This window comes from Solea solea, chromosome 1 (assembly GCF_958295425.1).
Source record: "Solea solea chromosome 1, fSolSol10.1, whole genome shotgun sequence".
NCBI classification, from domain to species: Eukaryota; Metazoa; Chordata; class Actinopteri; order Pleuronectiformes; family Soleidae; genus Solea; species Solea solea.
The window spans coordinates 38,440,844-38,466,301 of record NC_081134.1 but is presented as its reverse complement, the minus strand read 5'-3'; the positions used below and the strand labels follow the sequence as shown (position 1 = coordinate 38,466,301).

Here is a 25,458-nt window from a genome sequence, read left to right as displayed (position 1 = left end):
TTCAGAGTCTTGGTTCGTCTGGTTCATCGATCACCTTTTACTTTTAATGTGACCTAATTCTAACAGATGAAAATGTCTCGTACGCAACTTGATTATAGTATAGACATTTCAAACACATTGTAGAGGGATCAATCTGTCTGAAGTAAATAATCGGTAGGACCGAGTACGTATTTAAGATGGGTAAGACACAGGAATTGAGAGACTCTTTTGACTTTTATACCTTTGATTATATTGGGTGTAATTAATAAAGGTAGAACAAGCAAAGCAAAAGCTTACTCTTGTTTATGCTCACGGACAAGTCAGCACATAGTCACAGTAGTCATGTCATCTAATTATTCGTTTTAAACCACCTGCACAGATTTCATCCTGACTTAAAGCTGTCAGAAGCACAGGTTCTGGCACTACAGGCCGTTCACCTTCCCACTGCACTGCAGGACTGCATCCAGGCCATCGTTACGGCAGCAGGACACAGTTCTGTGACCTCTGCCCTTTCCAGGCTCAGTCTCTACTTGCTGATGGACAGACTGGCTCTCCCGCACATCCCCACTCTCAGCTGCAGAGACACTCTACACTCTCTCAGTTGGCAGGCAGCAATGACCAGGTACACTGTGCACACATTTTATTACTGCTATTTCACATGCAAATGACCAAGTCAGTAAATATGTCTTGTTAATGTTTATGAATTAAGAAAATAATGGGAGGATTTTATGACTGCCATTATTGTCACTGCTGTTGCAGAACAAACCAGTACTTACTGTGAACAAAAGGTTTTTCAGTGGCTCAGTGAGCACGGTATGACATTGTCTTTTCTATTATTTAAAAAAATAAATAAAAATAATGACTATGTATTAATAGCGTTAATACCCATATGAGTACTTAAGTTTAGTAGTGCAACAATTAAAATATTTCAGTGAGATGAGATTCCTAAAAGATTAGGATATGTGATACATTTAACCAAAAATGTGTGGATTTAATTTTTGACCCTTGAGTAATATGTATGCAGAGTTTTCTACTTGGCACTGGCTAATTTGTGTATCTTTTAAGTTTTTTCTTTTTTCTTTTGTTCACTGATTTGTCTGATTTCTTCCAAACACACATTAAATCAATGTTTTTTTTCTTCCTCAAACTGGTCTCAAATGCCCTTAAACACTTATCTCTTTTTAAAACCTTGCTGCTTCCTCGCCTGTCATTTAATAGTTTATCTATGCAATTATCTTTTGCAATACTCTGTCACAAAACAAAAAAGAAATAGTGGATAGAAGCCTAATTCTTTGTCAGTGTTTGTAAGAATATATTATTAAGCATCCTCCTTTCAGATACTTTCTCTCCCTCTCATTGACAGTCTTTGACTCTCCCTCCCTGCAGGTTTCTCCAGGTGAGTCCAGCCTGTGTTGAGGATGAGAGGCTGCTGGTGGGCATTGTTGCATTTTTGAATGCCTACTTTAAACAGATGCACACCAAGTCTGCATCTCATCCAGAGGACAATGACCTGCGCTGGATACTGGAACTGCTTCTCAACCAGGTACAAATAATTTGCACACATTTTCTGGACAAGCCTAATGGTTAAGTCACTTCTACAAAGTACAGGATTTCCTACTTAATGTTTTGATTTGACACAAATCAAATGTGAGCTTCTGTCATTTTCAGCTAAACTGAATAAGAGATCAATTAACTACTGTATTCATTATTTAATGAATACAGTAGAAGATCAGACATGTTTCCCCTGCCACTCAATGTAACAAAAGGAAGCGTAACCTCCAAACACAATACAGTTTGTTACTAACTTAAAAGACAGAAATGCTCTCGCTGAAATCACATACAGTAGATACTATAAGCAAGAGTGCTGGATCAGTTGCTCAACAAATCCCACACAAAAGAAACCAGATGATGGATCAAGTTTAAGCTTTTAGGGGAATTAGCTAAACCTTAGTCAAAATGCTCCACAAATTGTTTCAATGAATCCCACTAAATACTTTTATTTGTTTTCTATGAATCAAAAGCTGAAGCTTTCATTTCATCTATATGAACTATGAGAGCCCCAGAATACATATAGTGTTATTATGGAATCCCATAGAAAATGTTTGAAAAGTATATAGTGGCTTTAGACTCTCAATGCAGACTGATGTCACTTTGAAGCCACATCTTGCATTTCTAACTCCTCACAGCTCTGGTTCCTGCCACTCTTCCCTTTTCTATTTCACACTTTATTAACAACCCAATGTCCTTGAGATTCTTCAGATTTAAGCGGAACATTAAAGCTTCAGTGTGCAACTTGTGTTGCCAAAACACTGCTAGTGTCACCACCCCCCCATAACTTTCTGAAAGGGCGACTCGAGGTCCATATTCTGACTGTTCTCTTTCAACATTTGTTTTGGTATCTCACTACTTCACTCATGTTTGATAATGCCCTTGTTTCAGAGAATCTGGCATAGTTCCTTAACCAAAAGTTTGCTGCTGTCTCACTTTTCGCAATTGTTGTTATTTTAATGTGTCATAAAACAATGTGTCAGGAGCAGGAAACACAACACAATATCACTGTTATGCTTCTGCCTTCCCTCTGTCAGTCATGACTTAAAATGCATCACTCTGTCTCCACAGAGATGAAAACAGAACACCTTTATACTGCGGAACGCAGATAGTCAATCTCCATCAACATTGTATTAACGCATTTGACAATGTTTTGAATGTAATTGACACAGCTTTGAGCATTTTCTCAACCCAAATATTGAATGGACTATCTAAATCAAACATGTCCGAACTTAATAAATAAATTAATGTGAACCATCTCTAAATGGTGCTTTGAAGAGAATAAACAACAGTATTTGTGCAAAAGTAAGCATTACATGATTCAGAGTTCTATATGACAACAATTTTCCAAAAATAGACTAGCTAGTACAGTATATATTCTTACAAACCCATAATGTCCTGGTCTGGCTACTTGCACTACTTATCTTATCTTGTAACCCATTGCAACAGGGGTTGTATTTGGTGTCACAAAAACAACCTACATAAGGGAAAAGCCATTGTTTTTGTGACAATTCTTGCAGGCAGATGGATACTATGGGAATTGAAATCAATATATCTTCTCAAAGTGGCTGAGTTACCTCATGCAGAAAGAGCTTTTAGAATACTCTCTTCAGAGTACCAACGATAGCAAGTTCTTTTCCATCTGTCATCTGATTTTTTACATATTTAGATAAACTTAAAACTGAACGTGATTGATGCCCTGTAGCAGTCTTTTTCAATTTAGGATATGTCCTCATGCAAAGCACAATATAATATAACAGTGTTGTTTTTTATTAGAACCTCTTGATTGATTTAATTATATCAGTCTCTGTTCTAAACCAGTGATTTATTATTTCTATTTATAATCACTATAATGTATGACTATGCAAGTGTATTGCTTTTGATTTGGGCATGCAAAAAAACACAGATCTTTACAGATAACAAGTGTGACCTCATTCATACTTTTATTTTTTCTTCTCTGCTCCTCCAGGGGAATATATGCTATCTTGAGAGTAGTGTGGGTGGCTTGGTTGTTTATTGTATGTATAAAAAACAAATGGAAATACTAGTTTGAATATATGCTCGGTGTTGTTATTTGTAGTTAACACAATATATAAAAATAGACTCCTCCAACACAGAGGGTTATATACCTGTAATCAAAGCTTTAATAAATCACACGCTGTCAGACAAGCCAAACGCATTACTCGCTCATAAAAACAGAAAAACAGCACCACAGCATATATCCTCAGACCTGTAACAGAGATTTTTCCTGAGCTCTCTTGAAACAATGTTGAATTCATATTCTTGCTGGGGGGAGAAGAATCAGTGCACTGTTTTAGTTGGTAGAGTTGCTTTTAGGATTTAATCAGTCTCACCTTGGCTTTCTCATTAATGTGTGTGTAAACAATAAGCCTTCCCCTGGCAGCTAAAGCGAAGTCAGATTGAATGCCTGGTAGGGGTGAACAGCTTTGCTCTGCTCCAACTTTTCTGTAATTACTGAGCTGTTTCAGGAACATCTGTCGCTCCCTTCACTTGCATTAACTATCTGCTCAGTGTGCACTGCACCGTAAGAAATTCTACATTTGAGTTTTGTAGGGAGAGGAGGAGGTGTTTGCACAATTGCACCTCATCTGCATCTTCTCTCCACGGGTCAGTTTGTTTGAATTGAAAGTTTGGCAGAACTTTTATTTTATGAGTAATAATACTACTTAGAGTAAAGGTAATACACCCTGAGAACTTCTGCATCTTTTTGTATGTGCAAATCAGGCAGTGTACAAGAAACCATAAGATGAAAACAAACACGAAAAGCAAATATTTTTTTAAAATTAAGCAAACCATACATAGCACACAGACAAACTAATAACTTGGTATCTATTCATCTTTCAATCATTCAGGAGAAAGTGTCCCTGCTTAACTTGCTTGTAATGGAGACCCAGACCTCAACCCAGAACACAGCGGAACCACAGGAACTGAAGAACCGTGTCGGCCAGAGACTACAGAGAGAACTCACCAGCTTCTTCAATACCTTACTCCTCCATCTATCAGACACCACTGACAGGTATGATGATATTACACAAAGACTAATGACTCTGCAATTAAAGGTCAGACTGCCGGCAGTTGGAAAGGTAATTTTTTTTATATTTTCATACTACAATGGGATGGATAAGGTTTGTCTTCATCGCACATATAAAATACTAAATCCTGCACTGACTGATCGTCACAGCCAGAGGCACAATCTTTTTGTGTTAACATGCCAGAATATTGCTATTGCTATTACTAATATATTGTAATGCATTTCATTTTTAATTCAAACACATGAAATTATTAATATTTGAGTACAGGGGAAGTTAACAGCTGCAAGCTCAGTCATTAAGAACATGAATGTCACCCCCCTGTCTATTTTGTTCCTATTTCACTCTTTTCTGTCTATCCAGGCTGTGTTTGGCATTAGCAGGACGCTTCAAGAGCCAGCTGGCAATCTGTTTGCTTCGGAGCCTGCGGGTGTCTGATGCTCCGCGTTTCTATGGCCTTCCCAGCCTGGAGAGGACACTGCAGGGCATGGTCTGCCTCACTGCCCATCCTGGCTGGAGCTCCCACTGCCTCGATCTGGAGCCCTCCTCCCTGTGCTCAAAGTATCTCAGCGGGCTGTTGGAGGTGAGTGTCTGTGTTTATGTGTGCCACATATGTTCATTTCTCTGTCTGCGCAGTATCATGCATATGCCATGTCTTGCACGGGTGTGCAGGGTTCCTACCCTTTGATCTCCTGACAATTAATAAAACGGAAAGCACAGAACTTTCTAAGGAATTAATTAAAATTAAGCAAAATATGGTTATGGGACATGAATTGTAATACATAAAAATGTCATTGATTAGATGTGCCGCACTGAAGCTGATGAGATTAATCAGCCCTGTTTATTCCATCTGTTCTGTTATTCAACAGTCCGTAAAACAATAGTGTAACACAGTGTAGACCAGCTGGTTTGTGTAGCAGTCCTCAGCATTGAGGTGTCCATAGTTGTATTTGTGCTTGGGAATTAAGCCCCCTGTGTAAAAGGCAATTATGTTGACACAATGGGCAGCTTTCATGGACATGAATTAAGGTTAGATTTAGAATGGAGGTTAATTTCTATTTGCTATTCTATCCAATAGCAACCCGTGTCTCTATGACAACAATTAGATGTTTCACTTTTTCACCTAGCCTTCTCAACCCTCTGACTCTCCTCTTACCCAGTACTCCTGCAACTGTAGGGCCCTAAAGCTCAGCAGGCCTTGAGCTCCTCCGTCTTCATCTGTTCCTCAGTGCAGTCCCACATCCTGATGGTGCATCAAAGAACAGTAATTAGTCTCGGCTGTATGTATCTTTGTGATGCAGTGAGTTGCATGACAAGGATACTGTAATGACCAAGTCAGGAACAAGTAGTTCAGTCAACTGACTCTGCCATTGTTTTTCAGATGTGAACACAGAAAGTGGGAGCAACATGTGATCACAACTACTCACCAAATCCAATTATTTTGCATTTTGCCAGCAACATGTTTTTTCAGGATGAGAAAGTCTGGATGGATTCAACAAAATACATGATTGCACTGCAGTGTTGTTCATTTTGAAATTAATATTCCAAATGTGATCTGTGTGCTTTGCTCAGGTAATTTCCTCATTTTATGTTGAGTGGGGAGGCAACTCTATGTCTTTCATGGGGAAAGGTGTGACAAAGAATGCTGTCATCTGCCTGCTTCACTTGTCCCATGAGATGTTGGCGGCTGAAAACAAGGACAAGGCAAGTGTTACCAGTGTGTATAGTGCTGTAACGACACTAATACAAAACTGACCAGACCCATATATGCTGTAAATAGTCACACATTTTGACAGAGAGTTATCATATTTTCACATCATTTTTACATATATTTTTCAACTTGACCAAAATAATATTTATTTTTTCTTTATTTTCTGCATCAAGAACTTCATATCCCAGTGGACTTTGGGAAATGATGCAGCTGCTGAGGAGACGAGTGCCTCTCAGCTGGGTTTGGCCTGGCTCATCCCACTATGGGTAGACCGAGACCAAGAGGTATAGCAGATTTCTTTAACTTAATGCTTACGCTTTAATTTTACAGGAAGAATTGTGCAAACAAGTCACAGACTAAAAAGCACATTATCATACATACTCTCACAACTCCTTAAAAAGACAGACTCTGTCTTTGTGATTAAATGTCTCTCTTTTCTTTCACTTTGGTCTACCACTTTTTATGTAGCAGATGTGAACCCATCTCTGAGGTTGTTACTGTGTATCATTATATTCCTGTATATTTCTCGATCTTCAAACATTGAAATTTCTCTCTTTTCACACCAGGTGAGGTTTGCCAGTTTGGCTTTGGGTGGAGCTTTGTCCTCAGTGCCCAACGGATGCCAAGCTCTGTGCACTAGTTGTCAGAACATCAGTGGTGGTCTGTGGGGCACATTACTCAATATCGTCCTTGATCAGCAGGAGAGCAGCATGGTCCGCAGAGAGGTACGATGTTAGAACTGAATTGTACTCTTGTTTTGTTTTGTTTTATTTTTATCTGTTATTCCTACTGCCTCATAGGAAATAAATAGCTTCTTCCAAGCATGGGCCGAAAGTGAGGAACAGTCCTTGTTTTTTTTTTCAAAAACAAATGATAAATTAATTCATTGTCAAAACACATCACCCTCTGTTGCGTTGTCCCTAAATTACTTTTCAGTTTTAAATTAAGTTCGCACAACACAGTGACAGCAAGGCATATTTCACTTTCACTTCATCAGTGGTCAAAAAAATTGCTTCTTTTTTTTTTTTATGTATTACCGGTCAAATACAGGCAGATGGCACTGTTCTGATGCAGTCTAACTTGATTCTGTGTGTGTGTGTGTGTGCATCCTCTTTTATGGAATGTGTGTGTCCAGGCTACATTTATCCTGCAGAACTTGCTTGTGATGCCCATGCCTGCCAACGCAGAGGAGGCCAAGGACTCCGACTGGCAGGTCAGCAGCTTTGCCAGCGTAATAAAAACCTTTTATAGACCATGAACTGTTTTTTTCTCTGTCTCTTTTTCTGTTTATATCTCCTCCCGCTCCTAACTCTCCTCTCTTGTTGACCTGGAGGGTCAAATGAGGGGTGCTTCTAGAATTGAAACTCCTCTGGGTACAGGCCTGCAATACTGGCATTCCGAGTAATTAACTCAAAACACCAGTCGCATCTTAATTTTGTATGCAGGGAATGAAAAAATGTTATCTTGATGACTGCAATGCAGGGTTTAATAACAATGAAAAACTAGTATGCATTCAGTTAATGTGAAATGTCAGTGTTATGTTATATCACTGCCACAGCTAAGCAGATAAGTACATTTCGGCTGACTGTTTAGTGTAGAAAATGTAAATCTAGTGACAAAGGTAAAACAAATTGGATTCTACCTTAATCCTACATGTGTTTAACTCATTCTCTGACTACTATGGAGCTGGGACAACAATTTTGGTGCACTAATCACTCTGCATCTTTCCCCATCTTTCCCCACTTTCTATATCCAGCACCCATGTGTCCATGATGAGGTGTCCGGTATCTCTTTGGTGGGTCTTCCAGCACTCCAGGCTCTGCTCTACCACTGTCAGTACTTCCAGCATGTTGCTCTCTCTGCCTCTGGTTGTTACAGAGGGAGGTACACTTTCCACCTACAACCAGTTAGCAGTGGCAGTACTCAGGAGAGTGACTCACTGGGTAAGCTATGCTTATTCTGTCTCTATCCAATTAGATCCTCATTACACTACAAAGAAAGAAAAATAGTTATTGATTTAATAATATGGACCTGAAATTTTGCTACCGTCATTGCATAATTTTTTCTACCCACATATTAACCCATGTACTGGAAATGTTTGTCATTTTGTGCGTATGCTTGTCTAGATTCTGAGAACTCTCTGTTGTGGAGATGTGACCCACCAGCATCCACTGTCAACTCCAGGAGACCTTCCAGCTCCCTTTCTACATCCAGTACCTCAGTCAGCAAATCTCCTGTATCTTCTCATTCATAAATCAAGAAAAAAGAGAAAAAAATGAAAGTGATGCTCACATCTTCTTGTTTTCCATGACAGATAAGAGGTTCAGAGCCACTCACCAGTAAAGGTCTCTCCTCACTGAGCATCTCAGAAGATACACCAGCCAACAGGCTCATGGCTCAAGGTACTACAGACGGGCTGTGTTCCCCGTAGTATATTTAGTTCCTGACGCTGTATAACCCTTCGTCTTATTTTCTTTTAGAAGCAGTAAGCCTCATTGTCATTTGTGATAATTGATAACTTAATACATTTCCCACTTGCATTTATACAGTTTTTTTTCAACATGTGGTATCATAAATGCGAGACATGTGGGATTCACACACAGAGGAGGCTTCTCTATTAGCTTTCTATTGATGTGTCTTGTAGGCCAGAGTGACACAGACACCAGCGACTCTATTACCTCCCAAGATTCTCGACAGGCTGAGCCCTCAGCCGCTGAACCAGTTGTCATGGTAACTCCCGACCTCCTGACGGCCCACTGTGGCCTGCTGACTAATCTGCTGTCCATCCTGTCAGATTTCACTCTCACTGCCATCAGACACAACCAGCTCCTCCAAGCCCTGGCCAGGTAAGAGGTCACATGCTCAGTGCATTTTGCCTCTCTAATTTGTTTGTCAGGAGTGACAATTAAAATTGAAAGTATACATACAATTTAGCAGTTTTTAGGGGTACCCGTTATATCCAGTCTACAGCATATCACAGTTTATTATTGCTTGGAAATGATAAATGGCTTTTGCCAGTGTAAAAACTGTAAAATCTGTTAAAATGTTTGTATTATTTTCTGTCATAATGAGAAATATTATAAATATATACACTATGTGTATATTTTATTCAGCAGATAATTTATGTTAATTGTAGCCTTAATCCCCTCTAGCTAATCTCTTAAAAACACAACTCCCACCATGTTTCTTCTCTCCTTCAGTCTGGTGGATATCAGGCCCATTGAGAAATGTCTAAATGAGCTAAATTCACCCAACGTGCTGCCAGGCGAGCGAGAAGTTATCAAGGGCCAGGTAAGAAACACCTTGAAAGACAGTTCCAAGGAGTTTTTTCCCCAATTTAATAAGAAAAACGTTTTCATTATTACTACCAAAAAACGTGGGCTGTTCTGTTTCATTTCAACGATGTCTGACGGTAACTCCAGATTTTAGTGTGGGTGGAATACACATTGCTTTTGCAGCATGAGAATTATTTTGTCATTGTTTAGTTTTGTTTTCAGAATTAATATATTGGATCTTTTAAACTATGCACATATTTTCACTTTTTCCTGTGCCCTTACCTGTATGATAAAGTTCTACATTTGTGCTTACATGCTTGTTTGGTGAATCTTTGTCAATTTATCTGTGTGTATGTTTTTAGTTTGTCACCCTAATACAGTTCCTGTCCAGCTTCTCAAAGCTGCTGCAGTCATGTGTCACAGTGAGCCAAGACATTATTGTTGAACTGGACTTCCTGAAACATCTGTTGACTCCTCTGGTTTCAGTGCTCATGCTGGACAGCAAAGGACTGGGTCAGATTCTCAATTTTAAATTCAAACTGAACATGATGAAGTTGGAAATAATAGTCCAAAAAACAGTTGAAAATGTTTTCCTCCTCCCTTATGCTGAATATGTGCCACAATGCTTCAGATGAGAGTACTATGTAGACATTTATTCCACACTGTCTGCATCGTGCTACACTGAGATCTGTGTGTGGCTTTGTGGCTGTTTCGTGTCATAAAATGTGTGACTCACTCTTTCCCCTCTTCAGATGCAGGTACCCAGGACACGGTTTGTCTGTGCTGGGCAGACGTGTTTATGCTTCTGGCTACTCTGGTGAGGAGGGACAGCTCAGCAGCTTACCCATCTGTCTCTGCTGCGCTGGGGAAATGCTGGCGGACATTTGCAGGTACACAGAAGCTCTGCTCTGTTTGCATGTGGGTGTGTGCTCACATGTTAAAAAAAGAGGTGAAATTGATTATTCCAGTTCAGGCTCCAGCATTAGTTTTTAAATCATATATTATACATACCCTTTTAAAATGTGCAATAGCAAACTAATGTATGGTGGCACTGATAAGATAAGATAAGATAACAAAGACTAAACACGAAAAAAACAACACAACCAAAAAACAGACACACTGCCATTGCACACAACACAACCAAATGCATACACACAGCAAGAGTAGAACAAAATAATCAGACATTGAATTTTAGGTTTGTGTGGACTTGATTATATTGAAAATATTGTTGCACAGTTGTTGCACCATTACTGTGTTTATTAACTTCCTAGAACAGATGCCAGGAGAAGATAATTGCATCCTCTCCTTATACAACCTCTACTCCTCCCACTCATCGTTCTCTGTGATTAATGGCACAGCAGGGAAATCTGATGAGTCCTGTAAAAGTTGAATGCTGAGCCTGTGTGTGTACATGTTTATAGTATCTGGGCGTCTGCTGATGCATTTGAATAAGTGTGTTCTCCACCAGTGCGACAAATACTCTTTCTCACTGACAAAGGATTAAACGGGATGCGCCTGTTTGTCTTGCCATGATTCAGTCAGTGCTGCGGTGAAGTTACATTGTTTGACTACAACTTTGTTTTTGTTTTTTTTGTGTATTTGCAGGACCTTTGTCAGTGTGTGTGACTGAGAGGTTTGCAGACCCTCTTCTCTACACAGTGGCTCTGCAGTTTCTCTGTACAATATTCACAGAGGAGACAAAGAGTCGAGGTGTCGAGGCCACATCCTCTGACTCCACGTATGCAACTTCTTTGTCTGATATTGTCAATGGTCCCTCAGCCACCCAGTTGTGTGAGCTACTACTGCAGGTATGTGAAAGTGATTTACATCAACACAAGAGCTGTAATGGTATTGATGACGTTAGTATGTGGATCGGCCACTCTGTCCTTCTTTTCCTAGAGTTTTGATAAAAGGACCCTTCAGGACCCTTTAAAGAAGTTGACAGGTGGAGCGTTGATGACACTGCTAACCTGCAGTCCCACGGCTCAGAACCATGCAGCCAAAGGTTAAGATTTTTTTGTGAAGCAATATTTTTTAATTACTTTATTTTCTTTAATTGAATTCACTCACCAGCTTCTTGTCTCGTGTTGTTCTCCTTAGGAGACGTTTAGCTGCGTCTTCATTAAAAACATTTTGACCCTATCCTGGATTGAAAAAGCATCTTAAATCATTAAATCCATCTTTTTGACAACCATGCTGCATACCCTATTGTCAATGTCATGATAACTTGTCATGATTAATCTAAATTGTTGTATGATTTTGTTCTCTTTTGGACCTCGAACTACCCTGTGTTCCAGCTGGTTTAATTGACAGCTGTGTGGAGCAAATGAAGCAGACTCATTCCCAGCTCCACCTGGAGTCAGTCCGACCCAGCAAGGCTTCTCACCGCAAAAAGGTGAGCAGAGACTGGCTGGAAATTTCCAGTCTCAGCATTTCTGTACTCCCTGTGTTTTATTCCATTGGGTGGGTACAAAAACAATCTGAATTCAGCATGAATAAGATTTAGGATAAATATTATGAACACTAAATTGCTGCTTTGAGCATTGAATGTTTAGCAAAATGTGATTTTAACTTGGGACAATCAGAAATATTGATCTTTGTTTTGTCACTTTGTATCATCAGGAAGAGGGCCATTTCAAGGAGGTGAAGCTGACTGTGGAGATCCTGCGGAGTGCTCTTTACCGCAACGATGAATGCAAAGTGAGCCTCTGTGCCTGCCATTTAATTCCCCACAGCTAATTGTTTTTTAATGGAACCTCGGCGTATAAATGCCTGTAAATGAGAATCGCCTAAATGTGTGTGGCCCTGCTCACATCTCAGCAAGTTTAGCTTCTTAAACACTGTAATGGCATTACTTACAAAGTGTATTAGCTGGTCTTCATTTTCTAAGTGGCTTTCCAGTCACTGGTGGTTACCTTAGACTAAATAGCCAGGGAGCCTCGATGGCAGTACTCACTCTGCAATTATTCTACACCCCATGTTTTCACCCTGCACACTTACTCATATAATATTGAGGCATTTTGTGTTGATCGCTTCCATCTGTGTTTGTGCAAATCAGGGTTTTTAGAATATGCATTATTATTATAATTAGTTGTGCATCTGGAATCACGTACATGTCTGTATGTGATCCTTATTCTGTGTGCTGCTTGTAGGGGCTGTGTATTAGCAAAATTATGTATATCTTGATAAAAGGGTGATGGATGCATGATATCACCAATCGAGATATATGTTGGGATCCCATAATAATGTTATATGAATGAACAAATTTCAGTTTTCTTTGTGGTGTGAGAGGAGCGGAAGGGGGGAGGCTCACTGCCATCTCTCTCTGTTGGAGGCTTAAATCCAACACAAAACTATAATCAATAATATTTCCAATGTATCGATACAGTGCTTCAAAAAGTCAACACACTATCACTCCATGAAACATTGTGATATTGAGTGTATCAGTATTTTACACTAGACTAGTAGTCTGTGCATGTGGGTGTAATGTGTGCATGCATTTGCATTTGTATTTATGTTTAGGTGGTGGCCTCAGATGCTCGCCTCACAAAAACCCTCTATGCTCTTTGGCCTTGGTTCCTGCTGGACGACCCCACCATGGAGGCAGTGCTGGAGCTGCTTTGCGTCTATACGGCCGACTGCACCACAGGTCTTTATGTGTGTGTCTGTTTTGTTGTGTCTGTATGTCCATGTGTTTGCGCAGGCACTGTGCCTGCCCCGTGCCTGCCCATCGCCTCTGACTGCGGTTAGCAATCTGACTGAGTCACACACACTTTGCACTAAGAGCCTCGTTGTCTTCTCCAGTGACCACTGTCAACATTGTGTTCCACTGTATAACACCAGCGCCTGCTTGCCTGCCAGTCACAATGGGCACAGTGTCAGGATGTGGGTATCAAGTTGTATGGCTTTATGTATAGTTACTGGCTTCAGACCAGTGAGAGATGATTTGTGGAATGACAGAGTGGCTCTGTGTTGTCTGAGATGTTGCTGGCTGCATGCATGTGTAGCTACTAGCTGGTGTAGTTGTGCAATGGAAATTAGTTGCATCAGTGGAAGGAAGGAAGTTCCATGTACACCAAACTCTCATGAACATTTCTGTGAGTGCGTGTCTGATCGAAACTTACCCACTTTAGACCTCCTGTAAGTTCAAGCTGTGGAGCACCAGAATTCAGTGAAGTCAGACACAGTATTTCCCTAAAGGTTAACAGAACAGCAGGTTGCATTCAGGCTGCATGCAGCCAGACTAACTATTACACCATCCAGCCTCAGGCTACTATTTCCTCTCTGGAGACTGCTACAGTTCTACTGAATGTTTCATCTACAGTCTACCTCCTTCATCCAGGCCTTTTGTTTCCACTGCTAGTTCATGTTGGATTGTTTTTATCTTATCTTATTTTCATATATATATTTGTGGCAGCCTGAAAAGTGACTCCCACAGACAAAAAAAGTTGTTTTTTTCCACACTTGTATGCAATTTTCAGCACTGTATTATGCAGTGTTTTGAAAATGAATCAGATATGAGCAGCAGATATGAGTCTCTGTCTCATGTCTTTAAAGCAGACCTCCCTTGTCGGTTTCACTGTACATCAGCCTTCTTGACAGATATTGAGATCACCTCAGGCTACATCAGCCCACGCGCGTTGCTGTGTGTTACCATTTCAGGATTTGCATAACCAACTAGCTGTCATGTTCTCCAATACGCAACATCAATCAATGTCAGACTATGTCTTCTCTGTATTTTTCATGTTATCCGCTAATGCAGCAACTATTAAGATACTGTGGTAAAATATTATTCTAGGATATTTGAAAATAGGAGAATAGATTTAAAAGTAAATGTAACACATTTGTCAATGTGTAAAACATTTCATTTAGCACCTTTTAAAACAAGAAAAGCAGCTCAAATTATATCAAATTATTTTGTACTGAGTAGTACGAAAAATGCTAAAAACACAAATGTAACTCTCTTTTGTTTTGAAAACAGAATAGCAGTGATTAGTGCCTCCTTCAAAGCCACATAGTGTAAATTTTAATCCACAGGTGTGGTGATGCATACCGTAACATTACACTAACATTTAGGAAAGAAATATCAGTGTCAAACACCTCTCTTGATACCTCTCAACCCCAGCTGTTATTTGTCAGAGTGCTTTTATTTTGAGTGCAAATGAAAAACAGGGAAATAATGAGAGCCATTCAATGAGTTTAATCTGATCAAAGCTGTGAAACCCATTACCTCTAAACTTGCACTGTGCTGAAATGACGTGAATGAAGTTCCCCTCCTCTTGAAGTTCCTATCATTTTTGTCATTTGGCTAGACATCTTTTTCAAGAAAAACAAACTGCACCTGCAACTGTGCAGAGATATTTTGATGTAGTGAGCAGACAGCCATGCAGCAGGTCAGTCTTTATTGTTGTAGCTACGAGTGCTGGCTGCTCAGTGAGCTGTCGTAAGGGAAACAGAAAGAAGAAACCAGTTCCAACAAAAAGAGGAGAAGTGTTTCTGTGTTTATATTTGACCTTTCGTGATGCTAAAGTAGTGAGTGTGGCTACTAGGAATAAGTAGAAGTACAATACAAAATGATTCAAAGGATTTCTAAAGTTTTAGTGCAGGTTTCCCATTTCACTAACCTTAGCTGCTGTTTGTTAATTATGTTAATGAAGTTCCTGTACATGCAATAATGCAGAAAAGCTGTGCTCCAGATGTGCCTCCTGTTGGTTATTGAATGTGTTTGCAGACTAACATGTGTCCATTGGTGTGTGATGGATTTAGAAGTTTCAATAACTGTTTTGTCTTTCTCCTTTCTCCTAGCATGCAGTTTGGTCTGCGGCACTGTTCTGTCGGGATCAAAAGGCACCTCCAGCAGCTCTTTGATGCTCACCGTCATGAAGCTGGCCACAGGGGTCGCCCCAGACAACAGTCCAATCCAGAAGCTAGCCTTCGCTCTGCTGACCAACCTTGCAATGTCCCGCGACTGTAGGGGTGTCCTGCTAAAGGTCTTCAAATTTTCCATAGAGAGATTAAAGCAGTAATAATAATAATTTTATAAAAACATTACTTAAATTATACTTTTAAAAGATACTTATGTCCATCCCAATCAAACTGTAGATTTATGTCCAGTTTGATCCCTGACCTGATCTCATTTCCTTCCAAAAAGTGGGATTAGGCTCAACTACAGTTCACCCTAGTAGTGTTGATGTGTGATCACAGTTTAATCACAGTGTTCGTAGATGGAGACCTGCTAGAAACATTATGTACATTGCAATTGTGAAGTGATCTGAATGTGAGTGAGAGCATGGCTATGACATAGGCTTCTCTTACATTTGTCTAGCTTTGCCTCAAATATGTTACAAACCAGGGACCAGTTCTTCATTACCTGTTTTTCTGATCCTGAAATGCTTTATTCTCAGAATAACTTCCTGCAAGCCTTCACCTCGGTGCCGACACCTAGAGCAGGTGGTGTTAAGGCCATGTCTGTAGCTGGTGGCGGCAGTCTACTGACTCTGTGGTTGAAGCTGCTGCTCAGTCTCTCGTTTGCTGAAGACATCCAACAGAGTATCCTTAGGGTAAACGGCGTCCTGGAACTGCTGGCAGACTTGGCTCCACAACGGCGCCACGCACTGCTCATCCTTCACAACCTCTGCTTCTGTCCTGCCAACAAGCCCCACGTCATCGCCAATGGTATGAAAGTAAAGCATGGGTTCTATTTTATCCTTACTGACCACCTGAGATAGTGCTTTAAGCACTGGACTTTCCCTCTCGCACATGCGTATGTCGAGTATTTTATACCAACAGTCACCTCTGATCCAAGATGGCCCCAAGAGAATTCTTCTCTTCCAGTGCCATCTGAGGATCAATTCAGAGTAGATGTGATGCTTGAGAGCATTTTAACGCTTATTGTGTTTAACCTTGTTACCATTGGTCAGAGCCACGGATTCTCACCCTCTGAGAGGCTGTGACAGGCTCAACTTTCCTGTCTCGCTGGGTAACATGGTGTGCTCGCAAGTTTCTTCAGAGACTGTTCTTATTGATGCTTGTTATTGACTCGCCAGTGCTGTCAAGTGCGAAAGGCATGATTTTCATTGAGTGTTTGCTGAACTATGAGTGACTGTAGAGACCTGTTGATCCTCAATTGATTACGGAAGTTAAGACTGAGCCATCTGGGGTCACATGCGACTTTGTTGGTATAAGATACTCGACCATGCCTTGATTTAGTTGTGAAGATCAACACCCTCATCATATGTGTTGTCATTTAGGAGACATGTTTTCACCTACTTTCACTATTTATGGCTAAGATAACCTTGTCCCAGCTCCCTGCTTACAGCAAAACAAATCTGCTCACCGAGAGAAAATCTCAGCAAGATTGCTTTTTTGAGTAATTTTCTCTTATTAAACAGAGAACTAAAACTGTTATTGAACGTTTTTGGCACACTCCATTCTCTTAGTGGAAAGAATTGACAGAAAGTTCTAGTTTCTTGTCTCTAGTTCAAGACTAAAGTGGATTCAGAACCTGGAAAGTATTAATCATGAGTAAGTAGCCGTTCCAAATAGTAAAAAATAACCAAAACCAAGTAAGTTTATTGCCACCAATGTCAGAGTGAAAGAAAACAAGCAGGTGCACAGTGTATGAAGAAGATTTACACAGATGAAAAAAGAGACAAAGAGGAAGTTGCAGAGAAGATGAAAAGACAGATTGTAGGTCCCCCCACTCGAACACTGTTCAATGCGAGCAGCATGTGGGAGTTGTGGGCCCAGGTGGTTGGAATGTGTTGCGACATTGTTTTTGTTTCCTGAAAACTTTTCCTGTGTCTGTTAAATCAAAAAGCCTCTCATTACTACATCCATCTGATGAGGCCTCATTGCCACTTCTAAATGTTTACACAAACAAGTAAAAAAACAATTGAAACCAAAGCACTCTGGTTTTTAGTTTTGGCAGTGCAAAGTAGTGTGTTAAAACAGGTCAATGTTTTTCTACTACTTATGCTAATATATATTTTAATATCTACAATTTTTACCGTCACATTCTGATTCCAAATTGAATAATATTGATTTTCTTCTGCAAAGTTATGGTTATCTCACAATTGATGAACGCCTCTGATTATCTTCAGATAAAGCCATGAAAGCCTTGCTGCGCTGTCTGGAAAGTAAAGACTTGGAAACTCGTTGTATGGGCTCCTCTGCAATTTGGGCGTTGCTGCATAACAATCAACGGGTACACACACACACACACACACACACGCATTCACACACATGCCCCCAAGCACTTAAAGTTTATTTTACTGTGTTTATTGCCTCATATTTGAGTTTATTGGTGATATATGTCAAGTCAAATCTTGGCGTGGCTTCATGCTCTTTGGTTCTATGACCGTTAGACATTGATCTCCTGCACTTTATCTTATTGAACAGATTTAGCACCTGGTACTTACTTCAAGGTCTCCGAGCTTCAGCGTTGTAGGTCGCTATGTAAAATAAATAAATCTGCCTGAAATCTTTCTTCATACAACCCAATTTTTCCTCGGTATTCTAAAACTCTCATAGCTACAGTCTCATCAACACAACTCCTCCTAATTTCTCTTTGCTAATTTCCCCACAAAAAAGGCCAAGACAACTTTAAAGTGTCCTTCAATACGTGTGAGGATTGAGGAGGCACATACCGTCTCTAAAAAAGGTATGCATTTATTTCCTGTTAATAATGTTCAATCTGAGCATTACATTTCCATTTTAAATAGTTGACATTCAAGTTTCCGTTTCCTCCAAACTGCAGATGCAGAGAGACCGCCGGAGCCGATGAGTGCCTATCTGTTAAAGTGCCTTGAAAACGTTTCCCAGCTGCTAAATAACTGATTGTATTTATAGTTTTGTTTTTGTATCATGTTTTGTACTTATAATAATAATAAATTGTTTCATTTTTTAGAATGATGAGTTGTGTTTAAGAAAAAAAAAGAAAAAAAACTGTGGTTAAAAAATGATTTGAACTACCATGACCCATTTAAATCAATGTTGCTTTTCACTGCTAATATGACTTTGCCAAATTGTGGTGAACCACAGCACAGCTTCAAAGTAATTGCTGCCATCACCGTGTCAACATGCTTAATGAAAATGCCACAGTGTTGATGTTAAGCCGGTGAACATTCACTGATGTGCGTTTGCAAGTTTTGATAATAATATTTGTTTATTAGCTGTTGTGAATATCATTAGTTTTTTCAGGTGGATAAAATGTCTGATTAAATTCATGGCAATGAATTCCTTGTAGGAACCTGTGTCAAAGCCATTCTAAATATTTTAGAATTGTTATATATAAATTACCTGAAGTATACAATTTCCTCATCAAAACAAATGGTTTTATTAATTTGGTAGAACACAAAAATGTGTGAGTTTTTAAAACTCATTCAATCTTGTTTTTCAACCTGTTTTGAACTTTTGAGCAGTGAAGAGCTTCAACATTAAAAACAGCAGCCTATTTTATATCTTCAGTCATGAAATTATGTTTTAAAAATGAGCATATATATTCAGACTTACAAGAAACGAGTCATTGTACACAAGATAAAAACCTTTCATAGATATTCAGGCAGCTGAAGGCAACACTAGCCCAAAACGTCAGTTGGAATTCCACCATTTAACATTATGCCATAAGCCTGCATCCCATTACCAGACTAAGTGATAAAGTGTCCCTCTGTGGAGTGGACTAACAGTAGGAGGCCATGAAGCGTGCATGAGCAGTTTAAGTGTTTATCTGTAGCCACAGAGTGAGCAGGAAGTGCAGCTTGGTGCCTCAACTCGTCTCATCAATGCAGCTTTCATTCTCCCGTGGTGGGGCGACATGGAAGCCGTACAAAAGGACCACTGGTACTTTGTGGTACTCATCTTTCTCCCTTTTCTTAAAGGTATGGATTTTATCTACATATTTATCTTGTGAATTTCAATCTTTCGTAAATGATTCTCTTGATAGGCTCATGTCATTGTTGCAAGTAATGTTTTCTGTTTTTCATAACTGAGTTGAATTCAAGTGCATACAAGTTCAAATATTCCTTATTGTATCTATGTGTACTTCATTATTAAATAATAAAAGGATCCTTTATTCCACAGTTCCTGGATTAAAACATAGTAGAAATGCATGTTTTCAGAAGTTTTGCAGTTGTGTGAGATGTTTTATACCCAGCCTGCCAGAATTTTCCCAGGAGCCTCTCATGATTAGAAATCAGCTGTTATCCAGCTCTGAAAAGAGTCTTTGAAAACTTGAAAGCTCAATCACCAACGATTGTTAGTTGTGTTCGTGTGTACTGGCTCATATTTATACTGGATCATCATTACTCAAGCGATGGCCTCAAAGCTGTGAGGCTTCTCTTCAACTAGAGGATTTAAGGGAGGAAATCATAGTCTTTCACACCACAGTTGTGTAGGTGTAATGGATATTACTCATAAGCGGAGGATTTAATAAAAGTAAAATAGTAAAATAAAGGTTGTATACTGTACATACTAAATATTTTGAAGCTATACTGATGTGCCCTGTGCTCAGTTGCTGTCCAGCAGGAAGAGGCTGTTGTTCGACTGGAGGAAGGCATGGTCCTTGACTGTTTGTGTCCATGGGACGGCAACCTCAGCTTGGTGTCCTGGACCAAAGTGCCAGACAAGATGCCAGTAGCTATTTTCCATCCGGAATACGGAGTGGTCTTCTCACGCCAACACAAAGGGAGAGTAGAGTTCCTGAGGACCACGACTATGGATGGAAGCATCTCAATGAGGAACGTGACGCATCAGGATATCGGGCTTTATCGCTGCTCTGTTCAGACCTTCCCTCGAGGACCCTGGACCAAGAGGGTTCAGGTGGAGGATTTAGGTAAAGCTGTCAACAGAAGCGGTCACTGTGGCCATTTTTGATTAAGTAAAACACATTTTGGATGAAGAGACTGTAGGGATCCAGAGAGGACCCATATCCAACAGAAGCAAGTTGGTGACCACAGTTTCTGTATATTGCAATCTGATTTGCAATATACACTGCCCAGACAAAAATAAGTCTCAATCAATTTTCTAGTTCGATTATGGCACACATTTGTTGTGGCATTATTTGGATAAGATCATGCAATGTCAATTTATTTGTCTTTCACAGTCTGCCCCTATTGAATCTGAAAAACCTGATCATTCAGTATGTTTAGGTTAGTCAGCTGACCTCATTTTTTGTTTTTTTTACCCTGAGCTAGACCTGACCAAGTAAAGCAACCCCAGATCATAGCACTGTCCCCACAGGCTTGTATGGCAGGCACTAAGCGAGTATGTGTACTTTATGTATTGCATTTTAAACTGGCATAGAGCATGGAACAATAAAACAGCAGCCTTTGGGAATTGCTAATTGCCTAGTTTCAAATTGTGATATTAATTTGAAAAAAATGAATTAGAAAACAATTATTTCCAACTCTGGTGTAATTGCAGTGTCTTGCACTAATACTATGACAAATATATGAGCTGTTTCTAATGATTCATCAGAGTGCAGGCATGAGTAATACGACCCCTACCCCTCTGGGTTAGTATGAGCAGTCAGTCAACTGTGTTTTCACTCTTAAGATGGCTGAAGTAAGGTGACATTTTACAGCGGTAATTGCTGTACTATGATATTTTTTGCTTTAGGATATCATACCATCCCACAGCCAATCATAGTATCAAAGGGGGTTCTCGCAAATGTTTTTACTGTGGATTCTTCTCGGGGGGTCACCCCTGAGACTTAATGAAGTGGTTGATTTGGTATAAGCTTTTGTTTTTAGAAAACATCCTCTACTGTAGACAATATAACCCCTTTTACACATTTTAAATTTCTGTCCTCCACCTCCATTTTATTTTTTACAGATGAACCCCCTGAAGATGATGAGGAAGAGGACAAAGAAGACATCACAGAGCCCCCCACCCCAGAGGTGACTGTGGCAGACGTAGAGTTGGTGGCAGAGCAGAACAACAACCTGACTATCAGCTGTAACCACAAGCACAACGGCACCATCTACCAGGCCCTTTTAGAGAGGATGCCACAAGGCCAACGCTGGGGCATCATTGGCGTTTGTAAGAAGGTGGAGGGAGGCCTGGTGGGTGAGGACTACAGCGACAGGGGACGTGTAAACTGTGCCGACAGCCTGGATGTCAACTTGCACCTGACAGGTGTTGCAATGGATGATGGCGGTTTCTACCGCTGCACTTTTAACACAGATGCGGGGGTGCAGACCACCACAGTTCTGCTCACAGTTGTCACTCAAGGTACAAAGACACACATCAAGCTTTGGTTAACTTAGTGTTTTATTCATGCAACCATAAGACGGGATGATGAATTGTTTCTCACACTGATGAAGATGTATGAGTGCTCATGTTCCACATAGATAACAGTGATGGATGAAATATAATGTAAAACAATAAAGCAGTGTTTTGTGAAGCTGATCTCACATACTCAGCAGTGTTGCCTCTGCAAACACTTAGAAATGCTATAACCATAACATCCTGTGGCACCGTCTTTGAGTAGTGAAGTGTGAATCTGTCAGGGTTTCCATCTGTGTGTTACATGTATAGGTCAATGGGATGTTGTCACACAGAAACACAAATTCGGAAACTTTTGATGGTACTGAACCAAGTTCTGGTTTATGTTAAATCAATTTTTCAAAGTAATGTGATTTGTGTTTATTCTGGTAGTTAAAATCAGATATCAAATGTCCAAACTACATTGTTGACAAAGAGAGTAAAGTAACAAAACAGGTACTGATAGGTCATGATTTCTGCTACTAATGTCCCAAAAATAATGATTTTGTTGCTAAAAGGTTGAGAATCAGAATGGCTTTGTTTGTCATTGCACATTCACTCCGTACAAAATTGAAATTGGATGCAAACCTATCAGTGCAAACATTTGCATATAATTATTATTTTTGTCTTGTTTTTTCCTGTAGGTGGATTCAGCCTCTCCTTGTACATGATGATTATTTACATCGGGGCTGGAACTGCCGGTCTTGTTTTATTCATAGTCATCCTCATACTGGCATTAAAGCGCTGGTAAGAGCTCACTGTGTTTCTTCACATAAAAACATCTGTACTTAGCATTATGGAACAAACTGATCTGTGTGTTGTCTGAGGAGGTTTTGTTTTATTTATGAGCATGATTACAAAAACATTGAACTGATTTGCGTCAAACTTGGAGTGTTTATCAGCTGATGGGAAAAAACATTTTGGTGCAATTTCTTTGTACCACTGTCCTTAACATTTTGAGATGAGGTAGTCTTATAAAGTCATTCTCTGGGCATTGATTATGCTCATGGTTAAATCTCACAGGAATGAACAAAACAGGAAATAAATGGGGGATATTTATCAGTCTGAAAGGAGCGACTTGTGAAATATTTGTGCGGTTCAGTGATTTTGGTACAGCCCACAGAAAAATCCATACAAACAAGCCTCATGGAAATTAGACTTTTCGACATGAAAACGTGAAAAATGTTAATGCATGAGGCGGATTCTTATCACCACGTGTCGTTCCTTTCAAAATGTGTGAAGACATTTGACTCCAAAACACAAATATGGACAAAACTGTATATGTTTTAGGGATGCAATCGCAGGATCTTGGTCCTTTCAGAATTCTGAGTAAGCATTAATAGGAGCATAGTGTGAAATATGTAGTTTTTTATTTTTGTAGAAAAACTTTGAATACTTGAGTGAGTTTGTGAAGGTGTTGTTCTTGTGGGTTGTATCTCAATAATGTTGTAAGTTTTCATATTTTCTGTGTAAAATGCAGGTTGAGATGTGGTTCAGTTTAAATGAAATTCACTGAACTTAAATCATTCTATTTTATTGATTTAACTTTTATTTAATGATCATCACAGGAAGAAGAACAAGAGAGAGGAGTACAGAGTCAAACTACACCCGTCTCGGAGACAGGCAAGTGTTGCATTATTCATTATATCTACTCTTGTCTTTACACTTGACACCTTCAAGACTCTTCCCAACCTCCTCATCAGACATGCACTTAATTACAAAGCCATCACACCTCGCTCTTAGTCATATCATCGGATATAGCACATCCCATCGTCATGTGACCTGATGCATAGCTATCTTTATGCGTAATACTTCACAATAACCAAATAACACGCAACTACTACCTTTTTATACTCGTATGTAATTATGATGTCATAAAGTTATGGTAAGGTTCATTTGAAAATATTGGTTTGTTTTATAAGATGTGATATGAAATGCAATTATGAGTTATTAATATGAATAGAATTAATTTTAAATTTTAAAATTTAAACTTTAATGTCAGAATTCAAGATTAATCAGGATTCAGATTTTAATCTCAGAATTTATACTTTTTTCTCAGAATTCCGACTTTAATCTCAGAATTCATGCATGTGTTGGATATTTTTACTTCTTTGTGGCCCTTACGAATACTCTTCCATACTGACAGATATATATATAACAGATAAGTTATTTTAAAAATAATATAACATAAAGTCAATTGCATATTTTATCACATTTTCCTGTGCAGTCTTTACATTATCACCTGCCACCTGTCCTCATCTAACACCTCCATGACAAACAACCTTCACCACATTTTCACAGCCAAACATATATGAAAACATCCGTGTGTGTCCCAGGATGACTAAGAAGTCCCGGAAGATCAGACTTGTCCCCGTGTACGCCAACCTGCAGAGTGTACGAACACACAAATCCAGACGTCAGCAGCAGCCTTGTGATAAATGAGTGGATGCAAATAAAATGCACTGCTTTAATGTGAACGCGCATTTGTGTTTTTTTTCTTTTCATCTGTCACAGATGTCAGTGTGCCCTCAGGTTTTTTTTTTTTTTACAAACAACTATTTTCATGTATATGAACACATCGAAAAGGCACATTGACAAGCCGGGAGTAGCTTTTTGATAAGATGCAGGAATCACTCTGACAGTGATTAATATTCATATTTGGAGCTTGGAACGCATTAACAAGCTGGTGCTCGTGTAAGTCACAGACAGCTGACGCGTTTGGTTGGGTCCAGCCCTTAATTAAATGTAGTATGTACTGCATAATTACTGTTGAGAAAATATCTGTTTTGGGCAAAACAATATTTGACGGCATCCGTCATGCAGAGAGAGCCGACAAAAGCCTGTGTAATCATTCTTTTCTCTCCCGTAACCCCCGAGTAAAACGACTGACAAAAGCCTGTGTAATTGCTCTGCGTTTACTTTCATCCCCTCCTGCTTTTCCATTCAAAGCCTGACAATGGCGTCTAATCATCTAACGGAGAAGAGACGCAGTCACTCAGCACTGTACCATCACTTGAGACTGCTGCTGCTTCTCCCAAAGGGCTCTCTTTCTAGGATGGCTGCGTTCTAGTTACAGCACGCTCTTATTATGAAAGCTAAACTCTAATTAGCTAATCCTGTGCTTCAGTATATAGCTCCCGACACTTGTTTTTTTTTATGCTTATGAAATGTAATTAAACAAACTATTTTTTATGATAGGCTGTCACAAGTTTACCAAGTTGTATTTTTTTTATGGTTTTTAATCTCGCCTACATGCTATTGTAAAGCAGTGTTTAAGGTTTATGGTAGTGCCGTTAAACTGTGTGTTGTTTATTTGTAACGTGGCTCGTTTATCTCCATAGACATGGAGGCAGTGGCAGTGGCAGAGGCAGTAATGGATATGTGGGCTTTTCCACTAGGAAACAAGACAAATGTGGACACGTTAGAAATGTCAACACAAAGGGACAATATAGTTTTGGAAGTTTTTGTTGTGGTTGTTGTCTTTATTCTCTCCGCTTCACTTTCTTTTATAAGCTTCAAGTGTGAATTTGACTGTGAAACTGCGAGGTGTGTGACCAGCAGTACTGAAACCAATGTGTGTGCATAATTACTCCCTGTGGTATAAATAAAATATGTGTCATCTCCACTGCTT

General features: G+C 39.5%; 2 protein-coding genes across 6 annotated transcripts in view; both read left to right on the top strand.

Annotated features, from left to right (window-relative positions):
* rttn (rotatin) overlaps positions 1-18,679 on the top strand; it is a 31,782-nt gene extending 13,103 nt beyond the window's left edge. For 2 of the 3 annotated variants that reach the window (XM_058636846.1, XM_058636837.1), the window contains exons 25-49: positions 359-601; positions 1,366-1,522; positions 4,401-4,564; positions 4,941-5,160; positions 6,150-6,281; positions 6,462-6,572; positions 6,855-7,013; positions 7,424-7,519; positions 8,045-8,231; positions 8,415-8,509; positions 8,603-8,690; positions 8,933-9,134; positions 9,489-9,579; positions 9,926-10,076; positions 10,316-10,453; positions 11,169-11,371; positions 11,463-11,568; positions 11,861-11,958; positions 12,186-12,263; positions 13,086-13,212; positions 15,369-15,553; positions 15,968-16,238; positions 17,666-17,769; positions 18,156-18,225; positions 18,322-18,679. In XM_058636846.1, coding sequence (XP_058492829.1) covers positions 359-601; positions 1,366-1,522; positions 4,401-4,564; positions 4,941-5,160; positions 6,150-6,281; positions 6,462-6,572; positions 6,855-7,013; positions 7,424-7,519; positions 8,045-8,231; positions 8,415-8,509; positions 8,603-8,690; positions 8,933-9,134; positions 9,489-9,579; positions 9,926-10,076; positions 10,316-10,453; positions 11,169-11,371; positions 11,463-11,568; positions 11,861-11,958; positions 12,186-12,263; positions 13,086-13,212; positions 15,369-15,553; positions 15,968-16,238; positions 17,666-17,769; positions 18,156-18,225; positions 18,322-18,401 — 3,556 coding nt within the window. In that variant the 3' untranslated portion in view covers positions 18,402-18,679. The remainder of the gene's footprint in view (positions 1-358; positions 602-1,365; positions 1,523-4,400; positions 4,565-4,940; positions 5,161-6,149; positions 6,282-6,461; positions 6,573-6,854; positions 7,014-7,423; positions 7,520-8,044; positions 8,232-8,414; positions 8,510-8,602; positions 8,691-8,932; positions 9,135-9,488; positions 9,580-9,925; positions 10,077-10,315; positions 10,454-11,168; positions 11,372-11,462; positions 11,569-11,860; positions 11,959-12,185; positions 12,264-13,085; positions 13,213-15,368; positions 15,554-15,967; positions 16,239-17,665; positions 17,770-18,155; positions 18,226-18,321) is intronic. The other variant, XM_058636852.1, reaches the window with a different exon arrangement.
* Positions 18,680-19,277: 598 nt separating this feature from the next.
* cd226 (CD226 molecule) lies at positions 19,278-25,452 on the top strand. Of its 3 annotated transcripts, none has more exons than XM_058636870.1 (6): positions 19,278-19,441; positions 20,074-20,394; positions 21,396-21,794; positions 22,472-22,574; positions 23,396-23,450; positions 25,169-25,452. In XM_058636870.1, the coding sequence occupies exons 1-6, from the start codon at positions 19,378-19,380 to the stop codon at positions 25,199-25,201; spliced, it is 975 nt and encodes a 324-aa protein (XP_058492853.1). In that variant the 5' UTR covers positions 19,278-19,377; the 3' UTR covers positions 25,202-25,452. The 3 variants fall into 3 exon arrangements, with proteins under 3 accessions (XP_058492853.1, XP_058492862.1, XP_058492847.1); XM_058636879.1 differs by having other exon boundaries at positions 24,164-25,452; XM_058636864.1 differs by having other exon boundaries at positions 24,129-25,452.
* Positions 25,453-25,458: the final 6 nt, after the last annotated feature.